This window comes from Chiloscyllium plagiosum, unplaced genomic scaffold, assembly GCF_037043375.1.
Source record: "Chiloscyllium plagiosum isolate Xiang-an unplaced genomic scaffold, Cpla_swu_hap1 HiC_scaffold_8, whole genome shotgun sequence".
In the NCBI taxonomy this organism is placed as follows: Eukaryota; Metazoa; Chordata; class Chondrichthyes; order Orectolobiformes; family Hemiscylliidae; genus Chiloscyllium; species Chiloscyllium plagiosum.
In genome coordinates, this window is record NW_028270146.1 from 83,797,462 (window position 1) to 83,809,711 (window position 12,250).

The 12,250-nt window shown below is 42.2% G+C and overlaps 2 protein-coding genes across 2 annotated transcripts in view; both read right to left on the reverse strand.

The window, feature by feature from the left end:
• heatr5a (HEAT repeat containing 5a) overlaps window positions 1–8,102 on the reverse strand; it is a 186,940-nt gene extending 178,838 nt beyond the window's left edge. Inside the window, exon 1 of the mRNA XM_087990048.1 lies at window positions 8,036–8,102. The gene's annotated coding sequence lies outside the window, so the exon portion shown is untranslated. The remainder of the gene's footprint in view (window positions 1–8,035) is intronic.
• Window positions 4–8,552, reverse strand: dtd2 (D-aminoacyl-tRNA deacylase 2). The gene is made up of 3 exons (XM_043698071.2): window positions 8,429–8,552; window positions 8,036–8,105; window positions 4–2,030 (listed from the first exon to the last, which is right to left on the reverse strand). Exons 1-3 carry the CDS (start codon window positions 8,516–8,518, stop codon window positions 1,705–1,707), a joined length of 486 nt encoding a protein of 161 aa, XP_043554006.1. The 5' UTR covers window positions 8,519–8,552; the 3' UTR covers window positions 4–1,704.
• Window positions 8,553–12,250: the final 3,698 nt, after the last annotated feature.

Below are 12,250 nucleotides of genomic sequence, written 5' to 3' on the forward strand. Positions count from 1 at the left end.
TTGAGGTCCATCTCTCCCTGATTGTTGCCCCACTCTCACGGCTGCTGCAGCCTTAAACATTCAAAGTACTCCTAGTCATTCCAACCCACATCATGGTCCCTTTTATTAGAATTCCTTCCTTGAACAGAATGGACACATTATCCTGGCCACCCTTTGTCATGTCAGGCAGGACGCCTTTGTTCAGGAAAAAGGCCTCAACAAAATTTGTTCATTGGTAATGTTTTTGACAGCTTGGTTGGGATTAAGTGTGAAGCATTCCACTTACGATATTGAAGTATGATAGATCTAATCAGTTACTTTTCTAACAGCTGGAGTTAAAGCATTTTAATTGAGGTAATTACAGCCATAGAGAGGTAAAGCAAGGAAACAGACTCTTCAGTCCAATCATCCATGCCGATCAGATATCCTAAATTAATCTAGTCCCATTTGTTAGCACTTGGCCCATATCCTTCTAAATTCTTCCTATTCACATACTCATCCAATGTCTTTTAAAATGTTATAATTGTACCTGCCTGCACCAGTTCCTCAGCCAGCTCATTCCATACACGCACCACACTCTGTGAAAAAGTTGCACCTTAGGTCCCTTTTAAATCTTTCCCCTCTCACCTTAAACTTATGCCCTCTAGTTCTGGATTCACCCAACCCAGGGAAAAGACCTTGTCTATTTATGCTATCCTTGCCCCTCATGATTTGATAAACCTTGCAAAGGTCACCCCTCAGCTTCCGACATTATTCAAACATTTTATCCAAAACTGCTAAATAAAATGTAATTCAAGATGAAGCAGAGTTCAAATAACAGCAGAGGGTTTCAGTTACAAGATGCTTGACCCGATTAAGGAAAAAAACAGCACACTTGACTGGGACCACATCCACAGACAGCCTGTCCCTCCACCACTGACACACCATAGCAGTGTGCATTACACGGTGGCTCAGTGGTTAGCACTGCTGACTCATAGCACCAGGGACCTGGGTTCGATTCCAGCCTCTGGCGACTGTCTGCGTGGAGTTTGCACGTACTCCCTGTGTCTGTGTGGGTTCCCTCCGGGTGCTCTGGTTTCCTCCCACAGTCCAAAGATGTGTGGGCCAGGTGAATTAGCCATGCTAAATTGCCCATAGTGATAAGTGCATTAGTAGAGAGTAGGTGCATGGGTCTGAGTGGGTTGCTCTTCGAAGGGTTGGTATGGACCTGTTGGACCGAAGAGTCTGTTTCTGTACTGTTGGTAATCTAATCTAATAAGGTGCAGAACTTAACCAGGGCTCCTTGGACATCATCTTCCCAACACACACCCGCTTCCATCTCACAGGAGGAGGGCAACAGATACAGAGACACACCATCACGAGCACATTCCCTTCCAAACCATCACGTCCCGATTTGGAAATTTATCAACGTTCCTTCAGTGTGGTTGGGTCAAAATTCTAGAACTCCCTCCCCAAAAGCATTGTGGGTCTACCTACAGCAAATAGACTGCAGCAGATCACAATCACTTTCTCAGCAGCAGCTACAGATGGACAATAAATGCTGTTGAACCATTGATGCCCACATCCCAGAAATGAACAATCAAAATTGTCAGTCTCTGAGAAGCAAATGCAATCTTGTAGTAACAGTGGTCTAATTCACTGCAATTCCATTTTAAAACTAGAGACTTTACACTCAAAAGAAAAATAATAACTCTTATACACATTTCTGAATTGTGAAATCATGTTTTAAAATTCAATCAAGTGAGTATATGGTCCATTGGTATCCATTTGCAGCACTTGTCTGATCCCATAGGTCCCATGCCTGACCACAACTCCAGCTTCAGCACATTTAGTATTTGAGGCAAATTCCTTTTCACATACAGCAACAAAGTATTCATAAAGTTCTTTTCCTTCCTCTTTTCCAATGTTATAATGGTACTGCATGCTACGCCCCTTGAGTTTGCCACCCAATGTGGCCTGGGGTATAATGATAACATTAGCAGGTAGATCCAGCATTGACACATAGTTGCCTTCATTGCTCTCACACAGCTTCACATTCAACAGCGTATTGACTGTAGCAGGGAAAAATAAACAAAAGCTTACTATGTGCAGTACATTCATAACCCTAACTGCTTAACTTCCCTATACTTTATCAAATCTATTGGAACAAATTTAAAGAGACACTGTTACTTCAGTTGGTTGGATGGCCAGAGTGTGGATTAGAATAACACCATTAAGGTTGAGGAAGACCTGGTTCTTGCATTATGACCTGTTTCTGAAAATGTAAGGCACCGAACCACCATAAGAAACAGCCATGAAAAGTGGCCCAAAATGAAGCATTAGCAGACAATGAGCCATGGACTTGTCTTTGGCAAAGCACACATGGATTCGAACAACTAAGTATCCAATTCACACTTGAATTCTATTAAATATTACATTCAAATTATAACTTAGCATTCTTATAACTTTAAAATTTAAACATTTTGACTCAATCTGTTTGTAGATCTATTTTCCCCAAGACTATACTTGATTCATTCCTTTCAATTAACCTTATTTTGTGCTTATCAATAGGAGGTATATTAGAATAAAAAAACCTGAATACTTCCATTTCAGCCACCCATTGTTCATGGGTCAAATGCTGAAGTAATTACCCGTCACTACACTAACTCACCTCTGAACTTGCATGCTAGCTTTTTCTGATTTATACAGGAGGACACAGAAACATGTGTTGTAGCTTTCTCCGTTTAAATAATATTCAGCTTACTTACTCTTCATGCCAAAATGCATGACTTCACATTTTCCTGCATTATTTTCCATCTGCCAGGTGTTTGTTCACTCACCTGACTTGCACATATGCCTTTGCAGACTGTGTGATCCTCTGATTTGCTTTTCCACTAGTTTTTGTGCAAACCTGGCAATAGAAAATTCACTTCCCTCATCCAAATCATTAATAGATGTTGTAAATAATTGTGGTCCCAGCACTGATCTCTAAGATATTCTGCAGTTACAGATTGCCATCCTGAAAATGCCCCCCACCATCCCAAATATCTTCTATCCATATAAATATACTACCCCAACACTATGAGCTCTTTTCACTTTGTATATTGCAAAGTTATGAGCGCCTCCAACTGTGAAAAGTAATCCAAGTATGTATTCAACACCAATGTGACTTCTTGGTTCCCTATTGTTTCCCCAGCCTCATTGCCTTAAGAGTTATGTTCTGGCCTCTCTCGTCCATTTTATATTTTTTTTAATAAACTCTTGCCGTCTATCTTGACAATACTTGCAAGTTTCCCCTCAAACGATTTTTCTCTTTTTTTTTGGTCATTTTTGTTGTTTGCTTTTAAAACTTTCCCAATCCTCTGGCTGATCACTCAGCTTTGGTACATAGTATTTCTTTTCTTTCAATTTGATACTGTCATTAACTTTCCAGGTCGATCATAGTTAGTGTATCCACTTCCAAGAACCCTGCTTTCTCATTGGAATATTGTTGTATGTCATGGACTATTTCACTTATCTCCTCCGTGATTGTTGACTTACACTAGTCTCTGGTTAAGTGACATGTTGATTTTAAAATGTTTCCAATTCCCTCCAGAGCCTTGTTCCCACATCACTCCCCCCCCACCCCATTCCATCGTTGTAGTCACTTCCAGTCCCACAAGCCTTTAAAATGTCTGTGATCCTAAAATTTTTGTCTCTTGCACACACATCATTTTAATTACTTCATCATCAGTGGCTTTGCATTCAGTTGCCGAAACCATCAGCTTATCCTCCTGACACCTCTCCAGCAATTTAATTTGCTTTCCTCCTTAAAGGCACTTCTTACTAGCTACATCTTTACCAAGCTTAGGGGCATCTGACCTTACAGTTCCTTATGTAATGGTATCAAATTTTGTTTCATTACAGCAAAGTAACACAAAATAAATTGGAGAGGCTTCAAAATCAAAAAGGTAATTTTCTTCAACAAGAGATCTGTCAGAAATATTAAAATAGTGAAATTGAAATCTGCAGGGACTTCTTAACTAAATTGGAATTTTTCCAATTGTTTCTTTTATAATACATGAAAATACCTTTATATATCTTTTTCTAATTTCTGTCGTACCCAGTCAAGTTCAAGATGGCCATAAACTAACCTTCTGTCAGGAGTCCTACTCACACTAAACTGCTGACCACTAAATTTCTCTGCTGGCCCCATAGAGGCTGATATTCTTCACAGATTTTTCATAAGTACTGAAACCCTCCTGTTCAAATCTGCCATAAATCACTCTCCATCTTAAGAAAAAAACCTCAACCCTCTTTATCCTGACTAACTTCCACCACTTTATTTTCCTCTCCAAAAGTTCTCCAGACATATTGTTGATTTCCAAATTAGCAATTGTTTTCACATTTCCACAAACCTTGACATCATTCTCCCTTTTTTTGAAACAGTTGGTCAGTTTGACCAATAATTTACTGACTTATTCCAAGATTCACTGTGGCTCCTTGGCAATTTTACCATTGTTCCTTTCAAAGATAGATAGGTTAAAGATAGTGCAGGATAGGCATGTCCCGTTGAAGGCAAAGGATAGGAAGGGCAAGATTCGTGAACCGTGGATGACAGGAGAAATTGTACGACTAGCAAAGTGGAAAAGGGAAGCATACATAAGATCTAGGCAACTAAGAACACAACAGGCCCCTGGAAGAATATCGGAAGAGTAGGTCAAGTCTTAAACGAGGAATCAAGCGGGCTAAAAGGGGTCATGAAATAGCTTTAGCAAGCAGAATTAAGGAGAATCCCAAAGCATTTTATTCTTATACAAGAAGCAAGCGGGTAACTAGAGAAAGGATTGGTCCACTAAAGGATAACGAAGGAAGGCTGTGTATCGAACCTGAGAGAATGGGTGAGATTCTGAATGATTACTTTGCAGCAGTGTTCACTGAGGAGAGGAACATGATGAATGTTGAGATTAGGGATAGAAGGAGAAAGTGAAAACTGCAGATGCTGGAGATCAGAGCTGAAAAATGTGTTGCTGGAAAAGCGCAGAGTTCAGGCAGCATCCAAGGAGCAGGAGATTGGACGTTTCGGGCATAAGCCCGTCTTCAGGAATGAGGAAGGTGTGCCAAGCAGGCTAAGATAAAAGGGAGGGAGGAGGGACTTGGGGAAGGGGCGTTGGGAATGCGATAGGTGGAAGGAGGTTAAGGTAAGGTTGATAGGCCCGAGAAGGAGTGGGGACGTAGAGGTCGGGAAGAAGATTGCAGGGCAAGAAGGCAGTGCTGAGTCCGAGGGTTGGGACTGAGATAAGGTGGGGAAATGAGGAAGCTGGAGAAATCTGCATTCATCCCTTGTGGTTCGAAGGTTCCTAGGCGGAAAATGAGGCGCTCTTCCTCCAGGCGTCGTGTTGCCATGGTCTGGCGATGGAGGCGGCCAAGGACCTGCATGTCCTTGATGGAGTGGGAGAGGGAGTTAAAGTGTTCAGCCACGGGGCGGTTGGCCCAGAGGTGTTCTCTGAAACGTTCCGCAAGTAGGCGGCCTGTCTCCCCAATGTAGAGGAGGCAGCGGATGCAGTAAATGATGTGTGCGGAGGTGCAGGTGAATGTGTGACGGATATGGAAAGATCCCTTGGGGCCTTGGAGGGAAGTAAGGGGGGAGGTGTGGGCGCAAGTTTTGCATTTCTTGCAGTTGCAGGGGAAGGTGCCAGGAGTGGAGGGTTGGGTTGCTGGGGGGTGTGCACCTGACGAGGGAGTGGTCTTTCCGGAACGCTGATAGGGGAGGGGAGGGGAGGGAAATATATCCTTGGTGGTGGGGTCTGTTTGGACGTGGCATAAATGACGAAGGATGATACGATGTATCTGAGGTTGTTGGGGTGGTAGGTGAGGACCAGTGGGGTTCTATCCTGGTGGCGATTGGAGGGGCGGGGTTCAAGGGCAGAGGAGCGGGAAGTGGAGGAGATGCGGTGGAGAGCATCGTCAACCACGTCTGAGGGGAAATTGCGGTCTTTGAAGAAGGAGGCCATCTGGGTTATTCAGTATTGGAATTGGTCCTCCTGGGAGCAGATGCGGCGGAGGCGAAGGAATTGGGAATATGGGATGGCGTTTTTACAGGAGGAAGGGTGGGAGGAGGTGTAATCTAGGTAGCTGTGGGAATCGGTCGGTTTATAGTAAATGCCCGAAACGGCGAATCTCTTGCTCCTTGGATGCTGCCTGATCTGCTGTGCTTTTCCAGCAACACATTTTTCAGCATTAGAAATAGAAGTTTGATTAGTCTGGATCACGTTGACATAAGTAGGGAAGATGTGTTGGGGTAGGCTAGAGGTTATTAAGGTGGATAAATCCCCAGGGCTGGATGGGATCGATCCCAGGTTGCTGAGGGAGGCGAGAGAGGAAATAACTGGGGCCCTGACAGATATCTTTGTGGCATCCTTAAGTACAGGTGAGCTGCCAAAGGACTGCTCATGTTGCCCCCCCCGCCCGTACAAGGGTAGTAGGGATATTCCAGGTAACTACAGACCAGTGAACCTGATGTTGGTGGTGGGAAAGTTGCTGGAGAAGGTACTGAGGGATAGGATCTATTTATATTAAGAAAAGAATGGGCTTATCAGTGATAGGCAACATGGTTTTGTGCGGGGGAGATCATGCCTTACCAACTTAATAGAGTTCTTCGAGGAAGTGACCAAGTTGATAGATGAAGGAAGGGCTGTTGATGTCATATACATGGACTTTGGTACGGCATTTGATAAGGTCCCCCATGGTAAACTAATGAAGAAAGTGAAGTCATATGGTGTGCAGGGTGTTCTAGCTAGGTGGACAAAGAACTGGTAGAGAAACAGGAGACAGAGTAGTAGTTGAAGGGAGTTTCTTGAAATGGAGAAAGGTGACCAGTGGTGTTCCACAGGGGTCAGTGTTGGGGCCACTGTTGTTTGTAATATACATAAATGATCTTGAAGAGGGCACTGTTGGTATGATCAGCAAGTTTGCAGATGACACGAAGTTTGGTGGATTAGCAGAAAGCATAAAGGACTATCAGAGAATACGGAAGGATATAGATAGATTGGAGAGTTAGGCAGAAAAGTGGCAGATGGTTTTCAATCCAAACAAATGTGAGGTAATGCATTTAAGCAAGATTAATTCTAGAGCAAATTATACAATGAACAGAAGAGCCTTGGGAAAAGTTAATGGGCAGAGAGATCTGTGTGTGCAGGTCCATCGCACCCTGAAGGTTGCTGCACAGGTGGATAGAGTGGTCAAGGCGGCATATAGTATGCTTATATTCAATAGCCTGTCCAATGAAGACAAGAGCTGACAAGTCATGTTAACATTGTACAAGACATTGGTTTGGCCACATTTAGAATACTGTGTACAGTTCTGGTTGCCACATTATCAAAAGGATGTGGATGCTTTGGAGAGGGTGCAGAGCGGGTTTACAAGGATGTTGCCTAGTACGGAGGGTGCTAGCTATGAAGAAAGGTTGAGTAGGTTAGGTTTATTTTCATTAGAAAAAAGGAGATTGAGGGGGGACCTGATTGAGGTTTATAAAATAATGAAGGGTATAGACAGGGTGGATAGAGACAAGCTTTTTCCCAGGATGAAGGATTGAATAACGAGAGGTCACACTTTCAAGGTGAGAGGTGGAAAGTTTAAGGGGGATACATGCAGCAAGTACTTCACACAGAGGGTGGTGGGCATTTGGAAAGCGTTGCATGCAGAGGTGGTAGAGGCAGGCAGGCATGGTAGATTCTATTAAGATGTGTCTGGATAAATGCATGAGTAGGTGGGGAGTAGAGGGATACAAATGCTTAGGAATTGATCGACAGGTTTAGACAGTACAGCTCAGGCTTGAGAGCTGAAGGGCCTGTTCCTGGGCTGTAAATTTTCTTTGTTCTTTAAATGCCTTGAAACTTTAAAAGAAGCTTGATAAATGCTCATTGTTGATGAAGTTGTTACACATAGATCTTTTAAAATTTTGATTGACTCAGCATTGGAAGTAATAGAAACAGCATGAAATAGAAACTGTAGATATTTTCTAATCAACCTGCTCATATATATTACTATACGTCTCTGAAGCAGGTGGGACATGACAATCCATATGCTATATACTTACCCATTTTGGGAATAATGTCAACAGTAGCACTTTTAAAAAAGCAGACGTAGATCAATGTCCCTCTTTGAATCTGTAAATCAAGGAAATCAGAGCAAAAATATACAATATATCTTCCATTAAATGAAGAGAAAAATGAAGGTTGAGTGAAAGGTTGCGTAAACCTCCGGGAGACAGAAGAGAGGAGAGACGGGAAAAAAAATGTTGGTGAGGGAATTAGGTGGGATGTGAAGGAATTCAAAGCTTTAATTCATTTCACAGTCCCAGAGGCCCGACACTTCCTCAGGTTCCATGCCAAACTCCGAGCTCGTTGCCAGAAGAAACAGGGCGTCGGGCAAATCTGTGCACAGTGGCGTAACTAAACCGAAAGCAAGTCGCCTGTCTCTCACCGAGTACCTGAACCCATTCAGCCGCCGCGCCTTCTTCCGCCTCCTTCACTTGCAGCTGGGCAGAGAGACATTGCTGCAACAACACACGAGCAGCCATCAAAGACAACACTAGCGCCGATGCTTCCGCCGGAAACTCGGGACATTGTCAGGGTCCCCCGGACCGTTAACGCGCAGGCGCTTGGCGGGACTACCTCCACGAGGCAGTTGGGGTATTCGTTCATATCTCTGACCGCGGGAACCACGGAGTATGAAAGGTGTCCTTAAATGTCCTTCATTATGTCCGTATTGCAGTTTTATTCTGTCTCTTTACTTGCTTTGGTTCTCATTCTGGATTTGTTCAACCTCAGCTCATGAACAGGCAGTACAAATTCCGAAACAGAAGATTCAGAATACCACAATATCAGAATGCTACATTAAAACATTTACTGTGGGGTTCCCCTCAACCTCCGAACATCATAAGTTCCTTTTCATACATTTCCCCCTCAACCATTTGAAAACTTCAGTCGAAAATGAAATTGAATCACAAGGTTCCAGATTCTATTCAGAGCTAAGTTCGCTCACTTCTGTAATTTGGCAATAAATGTGCTTATATTGGTCTCGGATCCTTCAGCTCGATAAGAAATAATCAGCTATGGTAACCAGGAAATGATGTTAAACTTGGACAAAACACTTGTTAGACCTCAACTGGAGTATTGTGTCGAGTTGAGTGAACCACATTACTGAAAAGATGTGAATGTGTTGGAGCAATTTACAAAAAAAAAGTTCCAGAAATGAGAAACTTCAGTTGCAAGGATAGATTGGTGAAGTTGGGACAAAAAAAAACAAATTGCGCGAAAAGTTCAGCGGGGCTGGCAGCATCTGTGGAGAGAAATCAAAGCGAACATTTCAGGTCCAATGACCCTTCCTCAGAATAGTTTTGTTTTGAAAAATTTGAGACTGTACTCCTTGGAGAGAAGAAGGCTGTAGGAAATATGGTCGAAGTTTCCAAAATCACGAGCCGGCAGGACAAAGGAGATAGGGAGAAAGTACTCCTGCTCATTTAAAAGAGAAGGCGTTGATTTAAAGTGATATGCCAAAGAAGCAAGGGTCATGTGAGAAAACAAAACTTGTTCACGGAGAGTAGTTAAGGTTTTGGAATGCACTGCCCGGAAATGTGATTGAGGCAGATTCAATTCAGGCATTGGAGAGAGCATTGGATGATTATTTGGATAGAAATGATGTACAAGAATATGCAGAAAAGAAAGGCATGAGATTGACACTATAGGTAATAGAACTAGTGCAGGCACAATGGGGCCAATGGCCTTACCAAGGTAATGATTCTGTGAACCAGACATTGGAATTGAACACATTCTATGAAGACAGGATTAATTTTAGCTACAATAACTTACACGAGATGAAAGCCTGCAAAATCTTAAGTTTTGGACAATATATTACTAAACCTGTGAAACTTTTGTATTGATTTTAAAACAGCTCCTTTTGAATCTTGGGCACAGTTAACACAGATTTTATTCAAACACACTAGGTGAAAATCCACCAATGTCTCTCTTTGGAGCAAAGTTGAAAAACACCAGGTTATAGCCTTGTACTTCCAAATAAGCCTGTTGTACTATAACCTGGTGTTGCGTGATTTTTAACTTTGTCCACCCCAGTCCAACACCGGCACCTCAACATCATCTCTTTGAAACAGTCTGCATGACAATTTAGGTATTTTACAGCTCATTTGTCATTGAATATTTTAGCAATTATATCAACTATACTCTTATCAATAAATAAAGCTATGCCAGTAGTGCAGATGTTACTTTCATGTACTCATTAACCCTATGAAGCATTGTGGTCAATGGTTCTACATTCCCTTTCAATTTGCTTTCTTATTAACTTAAATCATTCTGAAGATTGTCACCTTTTAAGATAGAAAATAGGAGCAGGAGTAGGCCACTTGACCCTTCAAGCCTGCTGTGCCATTCAAGATGATCATGGCTGACCATTCAACTAAGTACCCTGTTCCCATTTTCTCCCTGTACTGCTTGAACCCGTTGGCCCTAATAACTACATCTAACTCCTCCTTAGAAAAAAAAATCAACGTTTTGACCTCAATTGTTTTTGGAGACAGAATTCCACAGACACACCATTCTTTGGGTGAAGAAATCTCTTTTCATCTTAGTCCTAAATAGCCAAATTCATATCCCTGGGCTATGATTCCTGGTTCTGGACTCAAAACTCATTGGGAATTCCTTCCTGTGTATATCCTGTCCAGTCCTGTTAGACTTCCGTAGGTTTCTATGAGATTCCCCTCAGTCTTCTAAATTCCAGTCAATTTCATTGTAACCGTTCCACTTTTGCTTCCTCCATCAGGCCTGTCATCAGTCCAGGAACAGCTTGGTAACCCTTTGAACTTTATCCCTTGCCAGAACGTCTTTCCTCAGATGGGGAAAATTGCACTCAGTACTCCAGAGGTAGTTTCATCAAGGCCTTGTAAAAATGCAGCAAGACATCCCCACTCCTGTATTCGAATCTTCTTGTTATGAAGGCTAACATACCATTTGCCTTCTTCACTGACTGCTGCATCAGCATGCTTACTTTCAATAAACAGTGTACAAGGACCCCCATGTCTTGTTGCTCCTCTTCTTTCCCAATCTAATACTGTTCAGATCATAATGCGACTTCTTGTATTTGCAACCAAAGTAGATAACTTCACATTTATTCACATTATACTTCATCTGCTCTGCATTTTCCCAAGTTGTCCAAGCTACACTGTACCCTTTCTGCATTTCCATCTCAGCTCACAATCCCATCCAGTTTTGTTTGTCTGCCAACTTGGAGATATGACATTTCATTTCCTCATATCAATCATTACTATATCTCATGAGTAGCTGAGGTCCAAGCACTGATCAATGCGGTAACCCACTGGACACAGAAAAAGACCTATTTATTCCTTCTTATTGTTTCCTATCTGCCAAACAGTTCTCCATCCATGTCAGTAAACTACTCCAATCCCATTGTTACATGCTAAGCTCTTCTATGGAACTTTATCAAAAGCTTTCTGCAAGTCCAAGTAATTCACATCCACTGGCTCTTCCTCATCAACTGTACTAGTTACATCTGATAATGTTCTCGAGAATTTTCCCAACTACCGATGTCAGGCTAACTGGTCTACACTTGCCTATTTTCTCTCTGTTACCTGTTTTAAAATCTTGTGGTTATGTTAGCTGCTGTCCAATCATAGGAACTTTTCCAAAGTCAATGAAATCTTATAAAATAACCACTAATTCATCCATTGTTTCCAGAGCCACTTCATTATGTAGTCTGGAATATAGATTATCTGGCCCTGGGGATGTACTGACCTTTAATCCCATCAGTTTCCCCAACACTATTTCCCTATTCAGTGATTTCTTTCAGTTCCTCACTCTCACTAGTCCCTGTGTTCCCCAACATGTTTGGGACATTTGTCCTCCTATCTGAAGGCAGAACCCAAAATATTTATTTAATTGATCTGCTATCTCTTGCTTTCCCAATAAACCTCTTTTTTTTCTGATTATAAGGATCTGACATTTGTTTTCACTAATCTTTCTCTCTTCACATACCTATTGGAGCTTTTGCAATCCATTTTATGTTCCCTGCAAGCTTACTTTTGCACTGTTTCCTCTTCCTAATCAATCCCTTTGACCTCCTTTGCTGAAATGTATACTTTTCCCAATCCTCAGGTCTGCTGTTCGTTTTGGACAATTTCTATGTCCCTTCCTTGGAGTTAATACTATTGTTGCAGTTCCTCTATTCACTCCTGAAACATTTGCCATTGCCTTTGCAACATCATCCCTTCAAGTAACATTCC

Bases quoted from the DNA above. Each gene is read 5' to 3' on its own strand.
- dtd2 (XM_043698071.2), bottom strand. From the start codon at position 8,518: ATGGCTGCTCGTGTGTTGTTGCAGCAATGTCTCTCTGCCCAGCTGCAA. The intron at 8,106-8,428 runs GTACTCGGTGAG...CTTGATTTACAG, and splicing joins CGGCGGCTGAATGGGTTCAG to ATTCAAAGAGGGACATTGAT. The intron at 2,031-8,035 runs GTAAGTATATAG...TCCCTGCTACAG, and splicing joins TGACATTATTCCCAAAATGG to TCAATACGCTGTTGAATGTG.